General features: G+C 37.9%; 1 protein-coding gene across 10 annotated transcripts in view; it reads right to left on the bottom strand.

Annotated features, from left to right (window-relative positions):
• Positions 1–17,684, bottom strand: part of BNC2 (basonuclin zinc finger protein 2) — a 414,097-nt gene that overhangs the window by 233,740 nt on the left and 162,673 nt on the right. For 6 of the 10 annotated variants that reach the window (XM_088793665.1, XM_019739202.3, XM_074330352.2 and 3 more), the window contains exon 3: positions 13,250–13,333. The exons of the other annotated variants lie outside the window; for them this stretch is intronic. In XM_088793665.1, the coding sequence (XP_088649791.1) occupies positions 13,250–13,333 (84 nt within the window). The remainder of the gene's footprint in view (positions 1–13,249; positions 13,334–17,684) is intronic. 10 annotated transcript variants of the gene reach the window in all.

Here is a 17,684-nt window from a genome sequence, read left to right on the forward strand (position 1 = left end):
GTCCTTCATTCCTTCTCTGGGATCTATCCAAAGTACCTTCATGCAAGTCACTATTTCAGGATCTGTTTGCAGGAAGACCCAGGTTAAAGTCAGCTCCCCCCAAAGATCCTAAAAGGTGAAAACAAAATGATAAAATAATATCTGATTGTATCAAAACGAAGGAAGACATCAGATAGTGGCATAACTCCCAGGAAAAAGGAAAAGATAAATGATAAAAGGAGAGAAACTAGCAAAGCACAGGAAGGCTAGGTCTTTCCATCCAGAAGAATAGGGAGTGCGCAGAGAACAAAACATTCGGAAGGGTACATGTAGCCTTTTACTTTTACCATTAGGGCTGCTACTGGATAGAGAGCCAGACTACACCCCAGCACTTCTCATCTGCTCGGTCAGATGCATCACTCTCAGCTAAAGGCTGGACGTGGAGCCTCAGAATGCCTTCTCAGCTCTTGGAAAGCTGCTTCCCATCAGCGCTGAGAAGCAGTCTCTAACAAGCAAGTGGAGAAGAGCAGTCAGCTCACTGTTAGTCACCTCTTCAACCCAGGAGTCCTGTCCCTCCATACGTCTGGCTCCAGTCAACCGATTCTCTGATTTCAATACTGGTTTAACAAGTATTGTCCTGAAAGCTTCCAGGAAACAGACCCAAACTCCATCAGATAGATCTGCATAGTTCAACAGTGATTGTTGCATAATCCAGAAGAGAGCCAAGCATGACAGTGAAAATGTATCATTACACGTATTGTGAGGTTGTCTTACGCCACAGTTTCTCTCATTAAGCAAACTCTGAACAAATCATTTATAGGTGATTGGGTCTGAAATCTTTTAGTGGTTACTGATTCACAAAACCACAGAAATAATACATATTCTGCTAAGAGCCAGGGATGTTGCTATGGTATCACAGATAATTCGTGTCGAAGCAAGGAGATCTGTGACACGTCTATGACTATGAGACAAAAATCTTTAAAATAATATATCCAAATATCTGATTTGTCAATTTATAAATGTTTAACATCAATGTAGACCAGTAAAGAAGAAAAAAAACTTCTAATTGCTCAGGGCAAAATGAAATCACAATTAAGATTTTATTATACACATTCGTAACTGCCCTGTATGTAATCCCAAAAGGACTCTGTTTCAAATCTATTCTCTACATGAGATTAAATAGGAACAACAAATAACAGTCATCAGGCACCATTCATAAAAATAAATCAAGAGGGAATTACCTGTGGCATATTTTTCTGCAATTCCTTAAAATTTTGGACACCACTGTCAAATTCTGTTACTGAATTAAAAAAAAAAAAAAATTGCCATGGAGTAGTTAAGCAACCTAAGAGCAAGATCGATAAAATGCATACCTTTGATTTAATTTTACCAAAAGCAAAGTTTTCATTTTGGAACATAAAGAAACCAATTTCATGGAGTCAGGAGGGATGGGGATGAGGAGAGCAGGCAAAATAAATAAGAGCAAAAAACACCCCCAAAAAAGTTCTGAATCTAATATTAAATAACGCCACTAATAATTTTGCTTTGCACTAGCATTCTGTTTCATTTTGTTTTAAGTGTTTCTGTTTTCTGCTCTCTAACAGGAGCGCTTCCCATTTCATGTAAGAGATAGTGAATGTTCCTTGCATGTGTTACCCCTGGACTTACATGACTCGCAGCTACAAACAAAAATTCTTTGCACCTGGAAGAAAAAAACTTTGTTTATTCAAGAAATTCCTAATGGCTTCCTTTATAAGGAAAATTTTCCTTTTATTTGAGACCCAGTATCACAGCAGAGTACAGCTGAAAGACAGCAGGTAGCTCTCATGAAGAAGTTTGCACAGTTTTGAGAAAATAATATCTGAAGGTAGTTCCTTCTTCCGGGGTCAGTAGACGAGTGCTTCAAAAAGAATAAACTGTCCCAGGACACATCCTGAGATAAAAAAAAAAAAAAAAAAAAAAAACCACCCCACAACTGGAAGGAAAGAGGAGGAACATTCTTATATTCTTGCTAATTAAAATTTCCAGTCTTATGGTCCTCTCTATATACACAAATCCCAGTCAAGAAAGGCCTGCAGGATCAGGCCTGTACCGAGAAAATGTATACCATCATCACATTAATTGTATTATTACTTCATAATGCTAACCAGCCAGGTTTATATAGAAGAGATTAAATAACAAGATAAATGTATAAACAATGCTCATTTCATCAGTGTACGAAATAAGTCTGATTTATATCAGTGACTGTTCTTCTAATTAATTTATGCATCCACATGCTTTAATTTACACAGACAGACACCTACACTGGGGTAGTAGCGATAGCTATTTTTTTCATGTCTTGAACTTTGAGACGGGTTCATGTTTAGACTTCCCAGTGTTGCTGTTTTAGTTCCCTTACACTTCAAAAATGAAGTGACTGTTAAAATACTTTGCATTAAACTTGAAGCATGCAGAAAGAAAATATTTTACCACTCTCAATACTATCTCCTCCTGCCACTGCCAACATTTATATGTTTAATTTTAGTTAGTATAGCTTTCCTCCAACTTATAACCAGACCAATCCATTCCAAAGTTGTGAATTTACCTCTGCTTACCAATATTCCCCTCACAGCCTTTTGGATATGTAAGCTCATCTCATTAGAGCATCAATCTTAAACTTCTATATTTGTTTTTAATGCAGTTTCTAGTAACTTAGAAGGGGGAAAGGGCTGCTAATTAAAAAAATAGATTTTCTACTAACATCTGGGGTTTGGATAAATTTTTAAAGTACACTCCACGATCCTGGTTTACAATAGCAAGTACCACCAGTCAACAGTTAGAAATGGGAAAAATTCCAGAGTGGGAGGAAAATTCAACTCACCCCAATTCCTTCACCAGAAAGATAAAAACAACATCTCCAAATACAGACCCACTTACAATAAGCTATCAGTGATATCACGATAATGCCAGCACTCTTTGAAAACCCTTAAAAAATAACAATGTAAAGGAATACCCTCGTGTCGGGATTATTCCAGTTTAGTCATTTTACAACTTCCATGGATAGTTTCAGTGTGGGGATGAGGATGTCTGTTTACTTACTTTATCAGGCAAGCAAAAAGGTTTTTGATTGTCTTTGATATAAAACTTTTGTTAATGTATTCGATCAATGTTTATTTGTAGGACCTTAATACAATAACAGATGTCAGCTACATTACCTGTTTTTGATTATAAACTCCTAGAGGGCACAGACCCTGTCCATTCAACTCACTTTTTATAGGATGCAAACACAGTATCATACCCAAAAAGGCACTTAAAGATGTTTTTATAATCACAATGATTTCAAGGGGACTTGGTCTGCTTCTCGACGCCATCAAATTCCACCAGCATGTACTGGACACTAAAGAGGAACACTTTTATATCCTTGGGTAAGTTCATTCTGCAGATGTTGGCAATGGCACTTCACTTAAAACAGGGGTTATTTAGATGGGAGCATTTGCAATTCTTGATGTTCAAGAATTAGTTGTTGTCCAACACCTAAATTCTATACTAACTGACACTAGAACATAAAAGAAAAAAGGAAAAAAAAAAGAAAAAAAGCCGGGCCCAAACATTCCATTTCTTGGCATCAAGTTAGCACATTTCCTGAATCGCGCAAAGAAAGGACCTGCTGTTTTTGTGGGGGAACCTGCCAGAACCACTACTATGGTCCCTAAAAATGTAGCCTCTTGGCATTCTTGATTCATGTGAACTCAGATCACACAAAACAAAGGACACACCAAGTTAAGTCATTTTCTAAGACAAGAAGAAATTTAGAGCATGGCTATATAATACTTATAAAGTCATAAGGACTAAAAAACACAGTAAACAGTATCTTAAAGGCTTCGACACACCAGAAATGAAGAATGCTTTAGAAAGTATGCAATTTTGGATAAGTCTGGTAAAATTTCAGGACCTCTGTGTCCAAATCTGTACAATGAAGACATTAGATTATATGACCCGATAATTTCCGGGTTTAAATTTTAAAACCCTGTGAAAGAAAAATATGGAGTCAAAGAAAAAGTCTAATGGAATCATACAAATTGGGATTCCATTATCTATGCAAGCAAAACATTTTTTTTCTTTCTTTTTCAGGTGGAGGTAGGGGGACTACCTGTGTTTGATGTAAATGATTCATTATGACTAACTCCAACAAAATTTTCAAATAGAAAATCACTATTCTTGTAAACATATACAAAAGTATGGATTTCTAGGTAATGAGATATACACTGTATGCATATACGAAATCCATTTACATGCACACACTCCCACACACACACATAATTCTCTCTACTCAAGACAAGAATTAAAAGACTTCCTGTTTTCCTATCTTTTCTTTATCCTTCTATGAAGCCCCTATGACTTAGGAACTTACATAAAGTAAAAATCAACACGTTAGATAACATTTCTTATATTAATACTGACATTCCCCCCCCATGAACAGCTTATGTAAAACTGGTAATCTGAACTCTAAATCACATTCTCTTATAGAAACAGTGGTAATGAGGGAGAATGCAGAATGTACTTCAATTCTCAAGCCATTCAACCAAGGTTTATTTAATCCATAATGTACCTGAAATATAGAACTCAAGATACAGAATCCAGTAATTCAATGCTACGTAAGCAGAGAGTATTGGTGACAACAGTAAAAGAATAAAGAAGGTCCTGAAAATATGTAAATATGTACAGGCATCCAGCCCACACTCCACCAAAATTTAAAAATGGGGGAAAATATCTTAAGTTCATGAAACTACTTTTTATCTGTATTTGCTAAGATACTTACAAAAGAAAACTTCAAGCCACTACTGAGTATACTCTAATTTTCTTGCTTTGAGAAACAAATAAATGAACTACAGAATGCAGTGACTTCTTCCAAGTAAAGAAAGAAAAACATAGGTATCTTGTTCAAAATTTTCTGTGCTCATTTGGATTCCTTATTCTTGGGGAAAACGTATAAAACTGATTAAAGGTAAATAATAGTTAAAGAGTCAAGATTTGTGAAAATTTCACGAAAAAAATTATTCCTAACTTTTATCTGTGTAGCCAAGAGAAGCTAGTTCAGCACGTTTATATAACAATAACGCATTCACTATTAGCTAGCTATGTGCTAGGCACAGTACCTTTTACTCACACATTACAGCCTCCAAGCCCTCCAATAACGCCAAGAAGATTAGACCTGAAGAATGCAAGCCTTCCTATTCCACTTCATCAATTAAAATGAAATCCAAAGATCAAAACACAGAGAAGCGCTACCCTAACTGCTGGTTACTCTATGAGACTTCAAGTAAGTTTAAGGTCAGGAAATGCAAGTGCTTCTATCTGAATATCTTCCTTCTATACCAGGGTAAGAAGGAAGATGCTAACTTGGAGCCACAGATTTCCAGCTTTCATCAGTAACAATTCCATTCAAATGTTCTGGAAAGGGAGAATTCAGGGAGCACTCTGAATTCCTTTTTTAAAAAAACAACCAAGGTTCATTCACATCCCTTAGAAAAAACCACGAATGGTCATGCAAGTTTATGTAAACATGCACCATAAATTTTATGAGTTTACAATTTAAGTAACTGTGGATATTAATCTTTTCACTAAGAACAGGAAAACTAAGACTATAAGTGAAAACAGAATCTGCAGTTCACTTCTACAGAGGATGGAAAATGAAAACAGGTTGTAAAGAAAATCAAATATAACAGGATTTTTTAAAAGTGTGAATAAAGGAAAGGCAAAGAGAAAATGGAGAAGGCCGAGGAAAAGGAGAAGTAGAAAAGAGATTCGGAACAGGGAAAAGAGAAAGGCCGTGACCGACCAAGCAGAGTGAGCTCAGAGGCTTGCAGGGAAATGGCTCTTGTCCAAGGCTCTGGACCATCGCCTCTGCCTGACAGAGGGATTACCTCTCCCAGGGTTTTTAAAAAATGCTTTCTGTACCTAAGCAGTCTCATTTTATTTTTCAAATTCCCATGTTTATTTTTAAATAAAAGTTCAAGTTTGAAAACTCGGCTTATGTGTAAAAGGAATGACTTATTTTAGAAATGTACTTTGGAACCTACACACCATTGCCCAGTTTAGTGCTCAAAACCTCAGAGATGTCCCGACATTCCAAACCTGACAGTCTTTCCTTTGTAAAGAAATTAGGGCTGCCGCTTTCCACAACGCCTGAAAATTACATTTGAAATCAATCTTCACTGATGGTGCAAAGCCTTTATATATATATATATATACACATATATATGTATATATATTCACATATATGTATATATATACACATATATGTATATATATACATACACACACATATATACATATATGTATATATGTACATATATATGTGTATATATATATGTGTGTGTGTGTGTGTATATAATTTACATATATATATTTATGTTCATTTGCTTGAGGAGTCATCTATCACCAAAACTAGTTGTTTTTATCCTCAAGAAACAACACCGATGTGTCCAAAGTGTCAAACTCTCCAAAGGACATCCAAAATTGCTCATCGTCAAAAAGAAATTGTCCTCTAGCCTGGACCATGTATGCAGAGCAATGGCACCCAATCTTGTACTGGAAGCCAGATTCTTCAGAAAGGTAAGCTGTGCATCAAACCAGCCCGGCTCAGCAGGCTAAGAAGCCCACCCTCCCACCCCGTCTTGACCCAACGGCTTGTTTCTCTCTACCCATCCACTTATTCATGCTCTTTGAGCTCCAATAAATCACTGGTCCTTACTATAATCCCTCAATACCGTAAGAATACTTTTATATAAAAATTCATTAAATAATGTACCACTTTCAATATATTGATCCTACAAACTGTAACTCTGTGAAGTGGTTCAACACGATGTCATCACTACACAGCAACTTGTTTCATTTACATTATCTGTTTCACTTCTATTCATGAGCTAATATAATTCAATTTTTTTTAACGGCACACAGGCTGCTAGACACATGTGCATGGCAAATGGAATCTGAACTTAGCTTAACAGCCTCATTTATTCCTGATGGTTTAAATTATTTCATCACAATTAATGACACCCCCTCAGCTTCCTGTGCAGCACTGCCAGATGTTCAGAGACCACAAAGCCACTCTCTTCTTTGACGGCTGGTGACAAGTCATCCTCTGAAGGACGTTCCCTAGGTACGCGGGCCGGATGACACCTCCATTGCTTAGCACCTCTCTGCCTCCCAGAATAACCATGTTGAGGAAAAGGCAGGAAAGCATGAGAAACCAGCAAATGCATTAACGAGAGCAAATTATGTGAAGTGATCTAAACTCGGAGGAACTTGGCTCCTGCCACAGGAGTTCCTAACCTTGTTGTTTTATGTAAGAACTCTTCGCCTCCACCTTCCCAGCCACTGGCATCCACTGAGGTGCCTAACATGACATCAGTCCTCGGGGAATGTCAAAGGACAAAAAAAATATAAACTTCTCCACAGGGTCCTTTTTGATTTGGGTTCATTGCGGGGGGGGGGGGGGGGGTTGTTAAACCTTACCACATTCATCTTTATTATCATTGCATTTTTGAGAGTGAACAGTTTATCACTGTCTGTATCTTCAAGTACGATTTTCCTCTATCCTATTCAACAGACACTTCCAACAGAAAACTGTGGGCCACAAGTTGCCAAAATGTTGTATAACAGTTTTACCCCTTTTTCTTTTTTAAGCTTTACTAAGGTACAAAAGCGCTGATATACAGAAAGTGGCACACACTTCATTCATGTATATATCTTGATGAGTCTGGTTTACCTCTTTTTTCTAAGCTTAGGATTTATTCTTTTCAGGGGCTTGTTGTCTTTTCGTTTTCATTCTTGTTAGGTTTTGTTTCTTGTCGTTTTGTTAAATTTTTAAAAGGACATACTGAAAATGAGACTTTACACTTTTCCTCTTTTGATTCTAACATGGGCAAAGCCATGTACTTCTTGCCCTAACAACGACGACAAATTTCTCCTCAGGATAGAAATCCAGAAATAGTAAGTATCTTGTATTTGTCATTTGAATTTCACAATAAAAATAAATTTGCATAACCACAGTTAGCTAAGAGGGTATCAGAATTAGTAAACACACCAGCACTTACAATAAGAATCCAATACTACAGCTCTAATTTGGAAAACATTTCCATCAACTAGCGAACATGTGGCAGACATTTTATGGATTATTTTCAAATGTGAAGGAAAAAAAAAAAGAAAACAACAAAAAAACCCTGCTGATCTTATTCAGGGAATAAGGGGCCTTTTCGTTTGCCAAAAAGTGTAATAAGAAAACTGAAAGGCCACCTGTGTCAGGCCACCCTATAGTATGAACATAAGCTATAAGAGCATTTTGGAAAATATTTTTAAACTGAGATGAGAAAAAAAAAATCAGTATCAATACAGATTCCAAGCAGATGCAAAAGGCTTCTGTGCATGGTAGTGATTATGTGTGTGGCCTATACCGGCTAATTTCAGATGTCTTCAAAACTCAGTGCACTTTCTCTTTTACAAGCTATTTGGGATTAAACCTAGGACCATATCCATTTCAACTCTGACAATGGACACAAATACAAGGTAAGCTAATCAAGCCAAACAAGTTGAATCCCCCCCCACAGATGTTTTTTAATATTAAATGACTACTAAATTTTACCTGACATGCTACACTTAATATTTTGACAGTTGTTTATTAAAATTACTTTCCTAGGAAGTCCTATGAAACCAACAGTCTAGTTTTTATCAGAAGTTGTGGATGAGAGAGAAGTTGTGTTGATGGCATACTTGCAGCAAGCAGACAATAGGAAACTCTTAGCACTCCCAGAGTTGCATCAAATTTTCCATGGACCGAAACTAAAATGAAATAGTTCAATTACTGAGAGGTAGATAAGTAAAATAAACAACTAATTCCATACAGTGAAGTTGGGAGCGAGTCATATGGACCTCATTCTGTTGTCTCCAAACACTTTATCGAAGGGGAAAAAGGAGCTGAATAAACTTTAAACTCTCATGTAGGGATGTATTGCTTGTGTGTCCCTGGCAGATGTGGAAAGGAGATGAAATGGGCAAGGGAGAATCAAATATCCCATCGCTGCAGGTTTGCGGAGGGAAAGAGCACTGCAAAGATCTCACATCTGGCAATCATTTGTCAATAGCTGGAAAGAGAACGGCAGGAAACTTTCTGGCTCTTGGAGAAGATGAAAAGACAAAAACCATGTGTCTCTCCCTCTCTCTCTCTCTCTCTCTCTCTCTCTCTCTCTCTCTCACACACACACACACACACACACACACACACACACACACACTTTGCAATCGTACAATGACTACTACACTTCTTCTCCACCCCTCCTTACCCCCACTACATTTAATGATCTTCAGATATACTCTACTCCATGGTCAAAAACATGCAGTCACTTGACTTGTTAAAGCTGCAGTGTATGTACATTTTTCAAATAAACCCCAGGGCTGATGTTAGAAAATCAAAATCAGTCAAGCATAGACCGCCTGGTACTTTGGGCAGGAATCCTTGTGGTTTCGTCAATAAACAGAATCTGAATGAAAGACACCACAGTAACTAGACAGTAACGTTTTGAACAGTTCTTAACCTGAAGGGGGGTTGGGTTAGGCGGGTACACTAGTGACCAAGCACACAGGCTACTAGTGCACTTAGATCACTCTTTCTACCTGTGGCACGACAGTGTTTAGCACAAGGTCATCTGCTATTTCACACACACACACACACACACACACACACACACAAGAGTGAACTTATATTAGAGGGATGTTGTAAATGGATTCGGGGAGGAAACTTTGTCGTTTTAAAAAAATAATTATACCTATTTAATAGGGTGGGAAGGGGAAACCTCAGATTCTGTTTAGTCCATACCGGTGAGACAATATAAAAATTTGCTAGCTTCATTATGCATTCATAAAACGGACTGGGTTTGCCCCGGTAGATTTATCATGCAATAAAAAGTTTTCAAGACACTTCGCACAAAATTAATTAACTTCTCCCAAATCATTGGAATTTAAGTCTGTTCATGGTGATCGATAGACTTCAATGGGCAGCTGTTGGTTCACCCTTACGCTGCATTCAACTAGCAGCAGCCGCCAAGCCCTTCCCTGTGATTCCATAAGTGAATACTGCAGGTTGTTTAATAACCTGGCAAATTCACAGTAGCTTGTCAAATTATTACAGGAACAGTGTCATCACTAAACAAGCCTGATCACGGTTAATTACAATGCAGACTAGAGAGCAGCCACAATTGTTCATTAATTACAGGAAGCACCTCATTTAAATTTTATGGAAATTTACACTTGCACCCCGGTATGTCTGGAAAAAGAAGTGATCCCTCACGCATTCCTAGAAGAAAGGAGTCTGTGGTTTATGAAACATCACAGTAAATTGTGTCTAATCTGGTACTGAAATATTGGTGCATTATTTACTCTAATTTTCTAAGCACTTTCGTGGTGAAAAAATATCAAGGCAAACCCCACATCTTGAATTTCCAAACAAGAAAGGAACTGCGCTGGGCTAACTGTAACAATTGAATACATGACGAGGCACTGTTAGACTAAAAAAGTAACTTTTCTCTGATTAAAAATAAAATATTTAATAGCAATTAAGGGAGTCTAAACTAGAATAACCATTTCCTACCAAATAATTACATAAGAAGACAATTTTTTGCTACTGTACATCAGTTAACCAGCCCAGTTGAAGAAAGCACAGTTTCACACCTACTTCAAAAGGGACTGAGGAAAATCAACAGTTAGTGAATCCAAATCTTGATTTCCAGCTACTTTTCTAAATCAAGCCTGTTAACACACAAAATACAGAGCAGGTGCCCTTGCAATAGTTAAGTCAGGCACAGCCTTCAGGGACGACGGTCATTCAAAACCAAAGATATATTCATGAAAGCATATCAGGGATCTTCGGATTATTAAACAACAACGTTGCTAAGCCATCTGAAATTTTAGGGATAAAAGAAATGGGTTCAAAGGAAGCAGGTAAGAAGAGGAAGAGACTCCACCTGTCATGGGAACTGATGTCGGCTAAATATAAAAATAGACCAGCTATGGGTGCTGCGTGTCTAAATGAAAATCCTTCCTAGGAAAGGATAGAAACAAACAGTTGCTCCTAAATCGAAGTGCCCAAGAGGTTATTCTCGGAATCAAGAGGCCGAACAGCAAATCCTCTGGTGGTTATAATGCTTGGCCCTGGGGAAAAGCCTGAGATCCAAGCAGGAAAAGTAAATGACTGATGCATCTAGCAAGTCCTATAGTGAGTTCCCTGGAGTGTGGAATTGGACTGAAAAATAAGAGATGGCTCACTCTGTGGGGGGGGCGGGGGAACAAACAAACAACAAAACCCGCCAGAATATATTCCATGGCAAGCATGAAAGGACTCTAAGCTAAAAACTACTCCTGGAATTGTTAGCTGGTGAAGAACATATTAAGTGTCAAGTTTATTATGACTGACATAATGTAACTATGTGCTAGATATTCTTAAAATGTATGGAAGCCATATTTAGAAAGGAAGAGGAAAAACAGAAGGAAATGGTTCAAGTGGGTCCCAGTTAATTCACCAATTCACCATAGTTGACTCTTGACAGATTCAACCTTTCCACTCAGTCTGCCAAAACGGTGTTGCAAGAGGAGGAATCCAATAAAATGAGCACTTTCATTTCTTTGTGCAGGAGCCTGGTGTTCTTTGCAAGGCCCACACTGAATTGTCAGCTCCACAATCTGTTTCCCGACAAGCAGAGCTTCACTTAAACTTGTAACTATACATTTTCTCCCTGGGTATGTCATAATAATGGTGCTCCATTGGTCCCTTTCAGTTTTATTTCATGCACTCACATCTGCAAAACCCATTGCTCTTTGCACTGTAACTCAAGGTTCCAAAACAAATTATCCAACAGCCACCCATGACAGACCATTCCAGGTGACATGTTTGAAGACCATTACTTGTCCTACCCAAAGAGGTCAAGGATCAGACTACTCTCCACGAAAAGTCTTCCATCACTCTGCACTTATGTGTCACACACAAGCTGTTAGCTTTCTAACACTGGGAAATGCATGATCATGTCTCCTATGTGTCACACCTGCTTTTCTGTTGTATCACAGCCACACACCACCCAGCCAGTACCAGCCTATGGCACTGAAGAGCGCAGGTGGTCTTCCCCCCGTCCAAGAGCAGGTGTGCAAGAGATGGGGCACCCTTCAGTACCATAAAAACTGAACCTCCGCCTACCACCACCTCCACCTTCACTCCTGCTGTGAAGAAGTCGATTTTTAAAACTACTCTCTTTTCTCATGTGAGGTGTCTAAATCAGTAAAAATGTTTTAAAACTGAGCTCACTATGCTCATCCCGTAAATCAGAAAATGGCGCCAAAAGGAGGTCCTAAAAAAATACTATGAGTTTGCTCACACTAGGAGATGATACCCATGTTGAAACCTCAGCCTGTATCTTTGCATCATTGGCACATGCATTCCTTAAATATTGAAAAGTACCTGGAATTGGAGACATACCTTTGGCTAAGACGTCACATTTATATTTTTACTTTGCAATACACCAAACTGCTTTGAATACCTCAAGACCACACAAAATGAACTGAATTCCAAGTCAATACTTCCACAAAAAATGCACTTTGCTAATAAAGTTAATATTTCACCAGAGGACAGATCTCCCAATCCACGAAAAAAAAGAAGACGCTTATCAGTAAGTCTTTTTCCAGTATAGTGCCCAGCTGAATGGCTTGCATTCTCCTGAGCCAAGAAACCACAAAACAAGAAGCATGGCTCGCTCGCCACGCACCCCCAGTGCCTAGCACAATGCTTAGCACGTTACGATGACGTAGAAGGACAAGAGCTGATATTCTGAGTGCCTGTCACGTGCCAGGACCTATGCTAACTGCTGGATATACTTAGGACATGTCACCTCATGATCACCCAGTGTGGTGGATCTCCATCTTATAGACGAGAAAGCTAAAGCTCAGTTAGGTTGAGTGATTTGCTAAAGGTGTCATGGCAGCTTGTGTCCGCCTGGGCACCCAGCCTCAGAAACCAAGTTCTTACCCACCGCAGTACATTCTATTTCTTGAAAGAATAAATGATCGATCTCCTGTTACAGACAACTTATCCTGAAAAGGACTTTTTGCTGCACATATGCTACTCTGGTACCTCCTTTATACTTGTCTCAATGGTTGTCCGTCTCCTGATGGCATTGACAGATCTGTGTGTCCTTCAGGGACCGCTGTGTCTGTCACACCACCCCAACTGATAAAACAATAAGACTCCAACCTGGACTTCCAGCCTCTGGTCTGGCTCCTCCAGGTTTGGGCAAAAGTCTGCACCCAGCACTCTGCCAGCACATGCCACTGGAACCTGGGGGAATACGGCCGAGTTAGACAGCTGCTGGGTGTGGAGGCTGCTGAGAACTGCACACAAACACACTCGACCCAGGCAACGCAGGGACATACAAACTGCAGTTCTGAAACAGGCCATCATGGCGTCACAGACTTTTGACACTTAGTAGGTCAAATATATTGTAAATATCACACATCCAAGTGTATTAACTACTAAGAAGGTAAATTACAAGAAGATCCACGTAAACTTTATTCCCCCTTGTATCCAAAGCAAGTAACACAAAGTAGGCACTTACATGTCTACTATAGATCAAAGGAGGAGAGAAGAAGGAAGGTAAAAAGCAAGGGACAGAGGAAGGAAATGAGGGAAGGGAAAAAGAAGCAGAATTGCTGCTTGACATATGGTGATTCTTTTTCCCTATCTTTTAATTTTCTTATGTGGGGATTAAGAAAGTTGCATTCTATAATGCCTAAAGTTCTTTTGCACTTTAAAAATATCTGTTGAAATTTATTTTTCTTGTTTCTGAACTAGCATAGGCAGACTTTATTTATCAATATTTATTATTTATTTACTTACTATTTTGAAATTACATTCAAGAGTTGTATTTTATGTCTGTTCTAATAACAAAAATAACAACAAAATAGCTATAATTTAGTGAATGTTTCTCTGTATCTAGAATTCTATGCCACTAAGATACCCTTTCAAAATTACTTTATTTATTATAATTAGTCAATCTCATCCTGAAATACTGCCAACTGTCACTTGCTTACCTCATTTTAGATTTTTTAAGGTACGGAAAAAAGGATATAGATTCGATCTCAACCTGTTTCCTCCTTTTTTTAAAATTTCTCTAAATCACTACTCAGTATTTCCAAACAGATACTAACTCATTAATTATACACCTATCGAACTCAATGTGATATATAGATGATGTATTACAGAGCTGTACACCTGAAACCTATGTAACTTTGCAAACCATTGTTACCCCAATAAACTTTAATTAAAAATATATATATATACACCTACCGTGTTTCCCTGAAAATAAGACCTAGCCAGATAATCAGCTCTAATGCGTCTTTTGGAGCAAAAATTAATTTAAGACCCGGTCTTATTTTACTTTAATATAAGACCGGAACTTATATTAATTTTTGCTCCAAAAGATACATTAGAGTTGATTGTCTGGCTAGGTCTTATTTTCGGGGATAGAGGGCATCTATATGTATGGGAATCTCAATCCATCAATCAATCAGCTTCATCTCACCTGTGTTCTTTCCTTTTCAAAGCCCTCCTGTGGTGTTTGGTTTTATTTCATTATTTTTTAACTTGAATTAGGATCATCTCTGCCAATTTTCTTTGTTCACAGATCAGTTTTCAGCCAAGCATACTGTCTTGGAAGGTATTTCCCTTTCTTTGACCCACATCTCAGTTCACTTCTCTAAATTTAAAGTTTTCAATAGCCTTCATTTGCAAGTTCATCAGTGAATATCACTAATTTTTTTAAAAAGCACTAATTCGAGTCTTCAAATATTTTTAGTTTCAACTCTCCTGTTTTCAAGTGTCTCATTCTTTCTTCCTACCTATGTCCATAAGGTGAAACGGACAACAGAATATCATCTGTCTTTGAAAATAACCACTCTTTACTGACAAATTTCACCGGTGAAGCCCAAGATGGAAAGCAAAGGGAGGTCATATTTACTGAACACTTGCAATGAGCCACTCACCATATGGGTATCTTGCATAGAGAAATAACCCACTCCTCCCTTTCAACAATCTTAATGGGATATGAGCATGTGCATTTTACAAATGAAAAGGAACGGAGGCTTAGCATAGGTAAATACCTAGCTCATCATGTGCTAGAAAGTTGCAAAGCCCAAACTTAAAAAATGAGAAAGAAAAGAAAGACTGAGGATGTATTTCGAAGACGATAATGAAAAACATGTAATAGTTGCATTTAAAAGTGGCATCCAGACAATTAAAGGCAATGGAGAAGGTGTTACCAGAAACCAAGACTTACTACTTGCTCTTTGGTCTGGGACAACATAAGCCATGTAAAAGGGAATTTATTCTCTAAGTTGAGGAATGAAAAAGAAATGGGGCATGGAGAAGAGTAGACACTGTGCATTTGTGTTGTGTCACACACAAAATAATGCTGATTCCACCCCTCAGTTGACATATGGAAGGGCACTAATGAGTCATGCAACAGTAATTCTCCCCAGGGTGCAATAGAAGGATTGGAAAAAATTCATCTTAGACTATTCTATATCAAAACAAAACCCCTCAAAAAGCTTCCTATAAAATCTCAATAAATGTGACTACGTAACTGATTAAAGAAGATTCCATGAGCCAGAATGTCTATAGTGCAAATTAAGTGTAAACAATACTTTATTTCATGTACACAAAACAAATTCCCACTTTTCTTAATTTTATTTGACCGTGTCACAAATACTAACTTTCTAGTTCCTTTTTACCCTCACAGAATGCATTTTATAAACACTCTCAACGGGAAAGGAGAAAGTTAAACAAGTACAATTACACTCAATTACAACCTCAGACACTTAGAAAGACACAGTTTCTGAGAGAAAACAAAAAGTTCTGTGAATACGTTGGAAGGAAACTGTGCCAGGCTACTAGAATGTTTCAACAATCCAAATCACAAAAAGGAACTAGTAGAGAAGTGGATAGCACTCGCATAGTTACAATCCGAGAATTTCTGAGCAGGAAAAAAAAAAATCCATTAAGGATTCATAAAAATGGACTCCCATATTTTAAAGATGAGGAAATTGAGATTGAAACCAAAACTACATAGTTTCACTGATGGGATCTAACAAATGTCATTAATTATCAGATAGAGAAAACGTTTTAAGGCAATGGCAAGTGATATCTGTTTCCTAATTCATCAAAATGTAGCAAGGAAAACACAAAGGGTATAAAAGTTGATAACCTAACTAGTTATAATTCAGCACACCTAGACAATTAGGCCTTTTAATTTAAAAGCCTCAGTTGTTAACCAGGTAGCTATAAAGTGAACAAACAAAAAAAATGACTGGCAGAAACAGCATACATAAATTGTCTAACTCCTTATTATTACTCCATTTTAAATTAAGATAATAAAATATGGTGTATACCTAACCACTGTTTTCATTGGAATATAAAATTTAAATTGATTTGGGGAATTACAATTTTATCTGTTTTCCTTCATGCTAGTGTTCAGTGTCTGGTTCAAGGCCATACTTTAAAACTAAGTTCTACAATGGCTTTTGCAAAATGCAGTGATTTGTATCTCTGAAAAGAAGTAAGACTAAGGAAACTTTTTCTTTTTTTCTTTTTTGAGTCACTGTATATTTTGATTTTGAAAGTAACAAAAACATTCAAGCTAAGAAAGAAAGAAAAATACTAAACTGATCAGCTAATGTTTCTAAACATTCTGCCACAGGTTTCATTACGGGATGGTAATTGTCTAGTACTCATCTAAATTTCATTCCGCTGGTGCTGTAACAGGAAATAAGAGGCCTTGAAAGGGACCCTCTAGAATCCCCAGGGTAAGCAGAAGCTGAGTGCATATCTACTCTCCTGTACATACCTCAAAGGAATCATGGTGTGTGAGAGAGCTATTTACAACTTACTTTGTGTATAATCAGCAGAAACAAAAGATATGACAACAAGCATAAAGGCCTCTCTCTCTCTCTCCCTCTCTCTCTCCTCTCAGGAGATTTCAGTAAGGGAGGGCCAGTGGGCATTCACTTCAGTGTCAAAAGGGCTTCCAGAAAACACATTTTCTGTGGGGCAGGGAGGAAATATGGCAAGTTTCCTACACACACACACACACACACACACACACACACACACACACGCGTTCTTTGTTTACTAAGATCACACATAAAGACTGTTAGGGCCCACGTTTCTGAAAAGAAGCAGAGGAAGCTCACATTGTAAACGGAAGCTACCGTTCAAAATATTTGAAGCGGAAAGTGGGTACAAGGTGGGTGTAATGAAGGGACAAAGGAAGAGAGAAAGAGGCACAGACACGATAACCTGGGACAAGAAATGTGATACCAAAAAAAAAAGGCTTCTAGAACTTGGGATGCTTCTTCTTGCAGAGCCAGGGCCCATTGAAATTTTATTTTATTTTTAAACATTAAACATTCAGGTACGCACTTGCCTGATAGGCACTATAAAAGTCACAGCCTAAATAAACAAACTGACTTCCATGTCAGCTCAAGTCTCTTCGGGTAGGCTGGCCACAAGCCCAGATCAGTTCTGAAGTGTATGTGTTTTGGTGGCTTCAGTCTAGCAGTGAAGAGAGGAGGGAGACGAGCTGAACCCAAGAAGAACTGGGAAAAGAATGGACAGACAAAACTGGTTTTCAAAG

Source organism: Rhinolophus sinicus, chromosome 16 (genome assembly GCF_057876585.1).
Source record: "Rhinolophus sinicus isolate RSI-liver-muscle chromosome 16, RSI-T2T, whole genome shotgun sequence".
In the NCBI taxonomy this organism is placed as follows: Eukaryota; Metazoa; Chordata; class Mammalia; order Chiroptera; family Rhinolophidae; genus Rhinolophus; species Rhinolophus sinicus.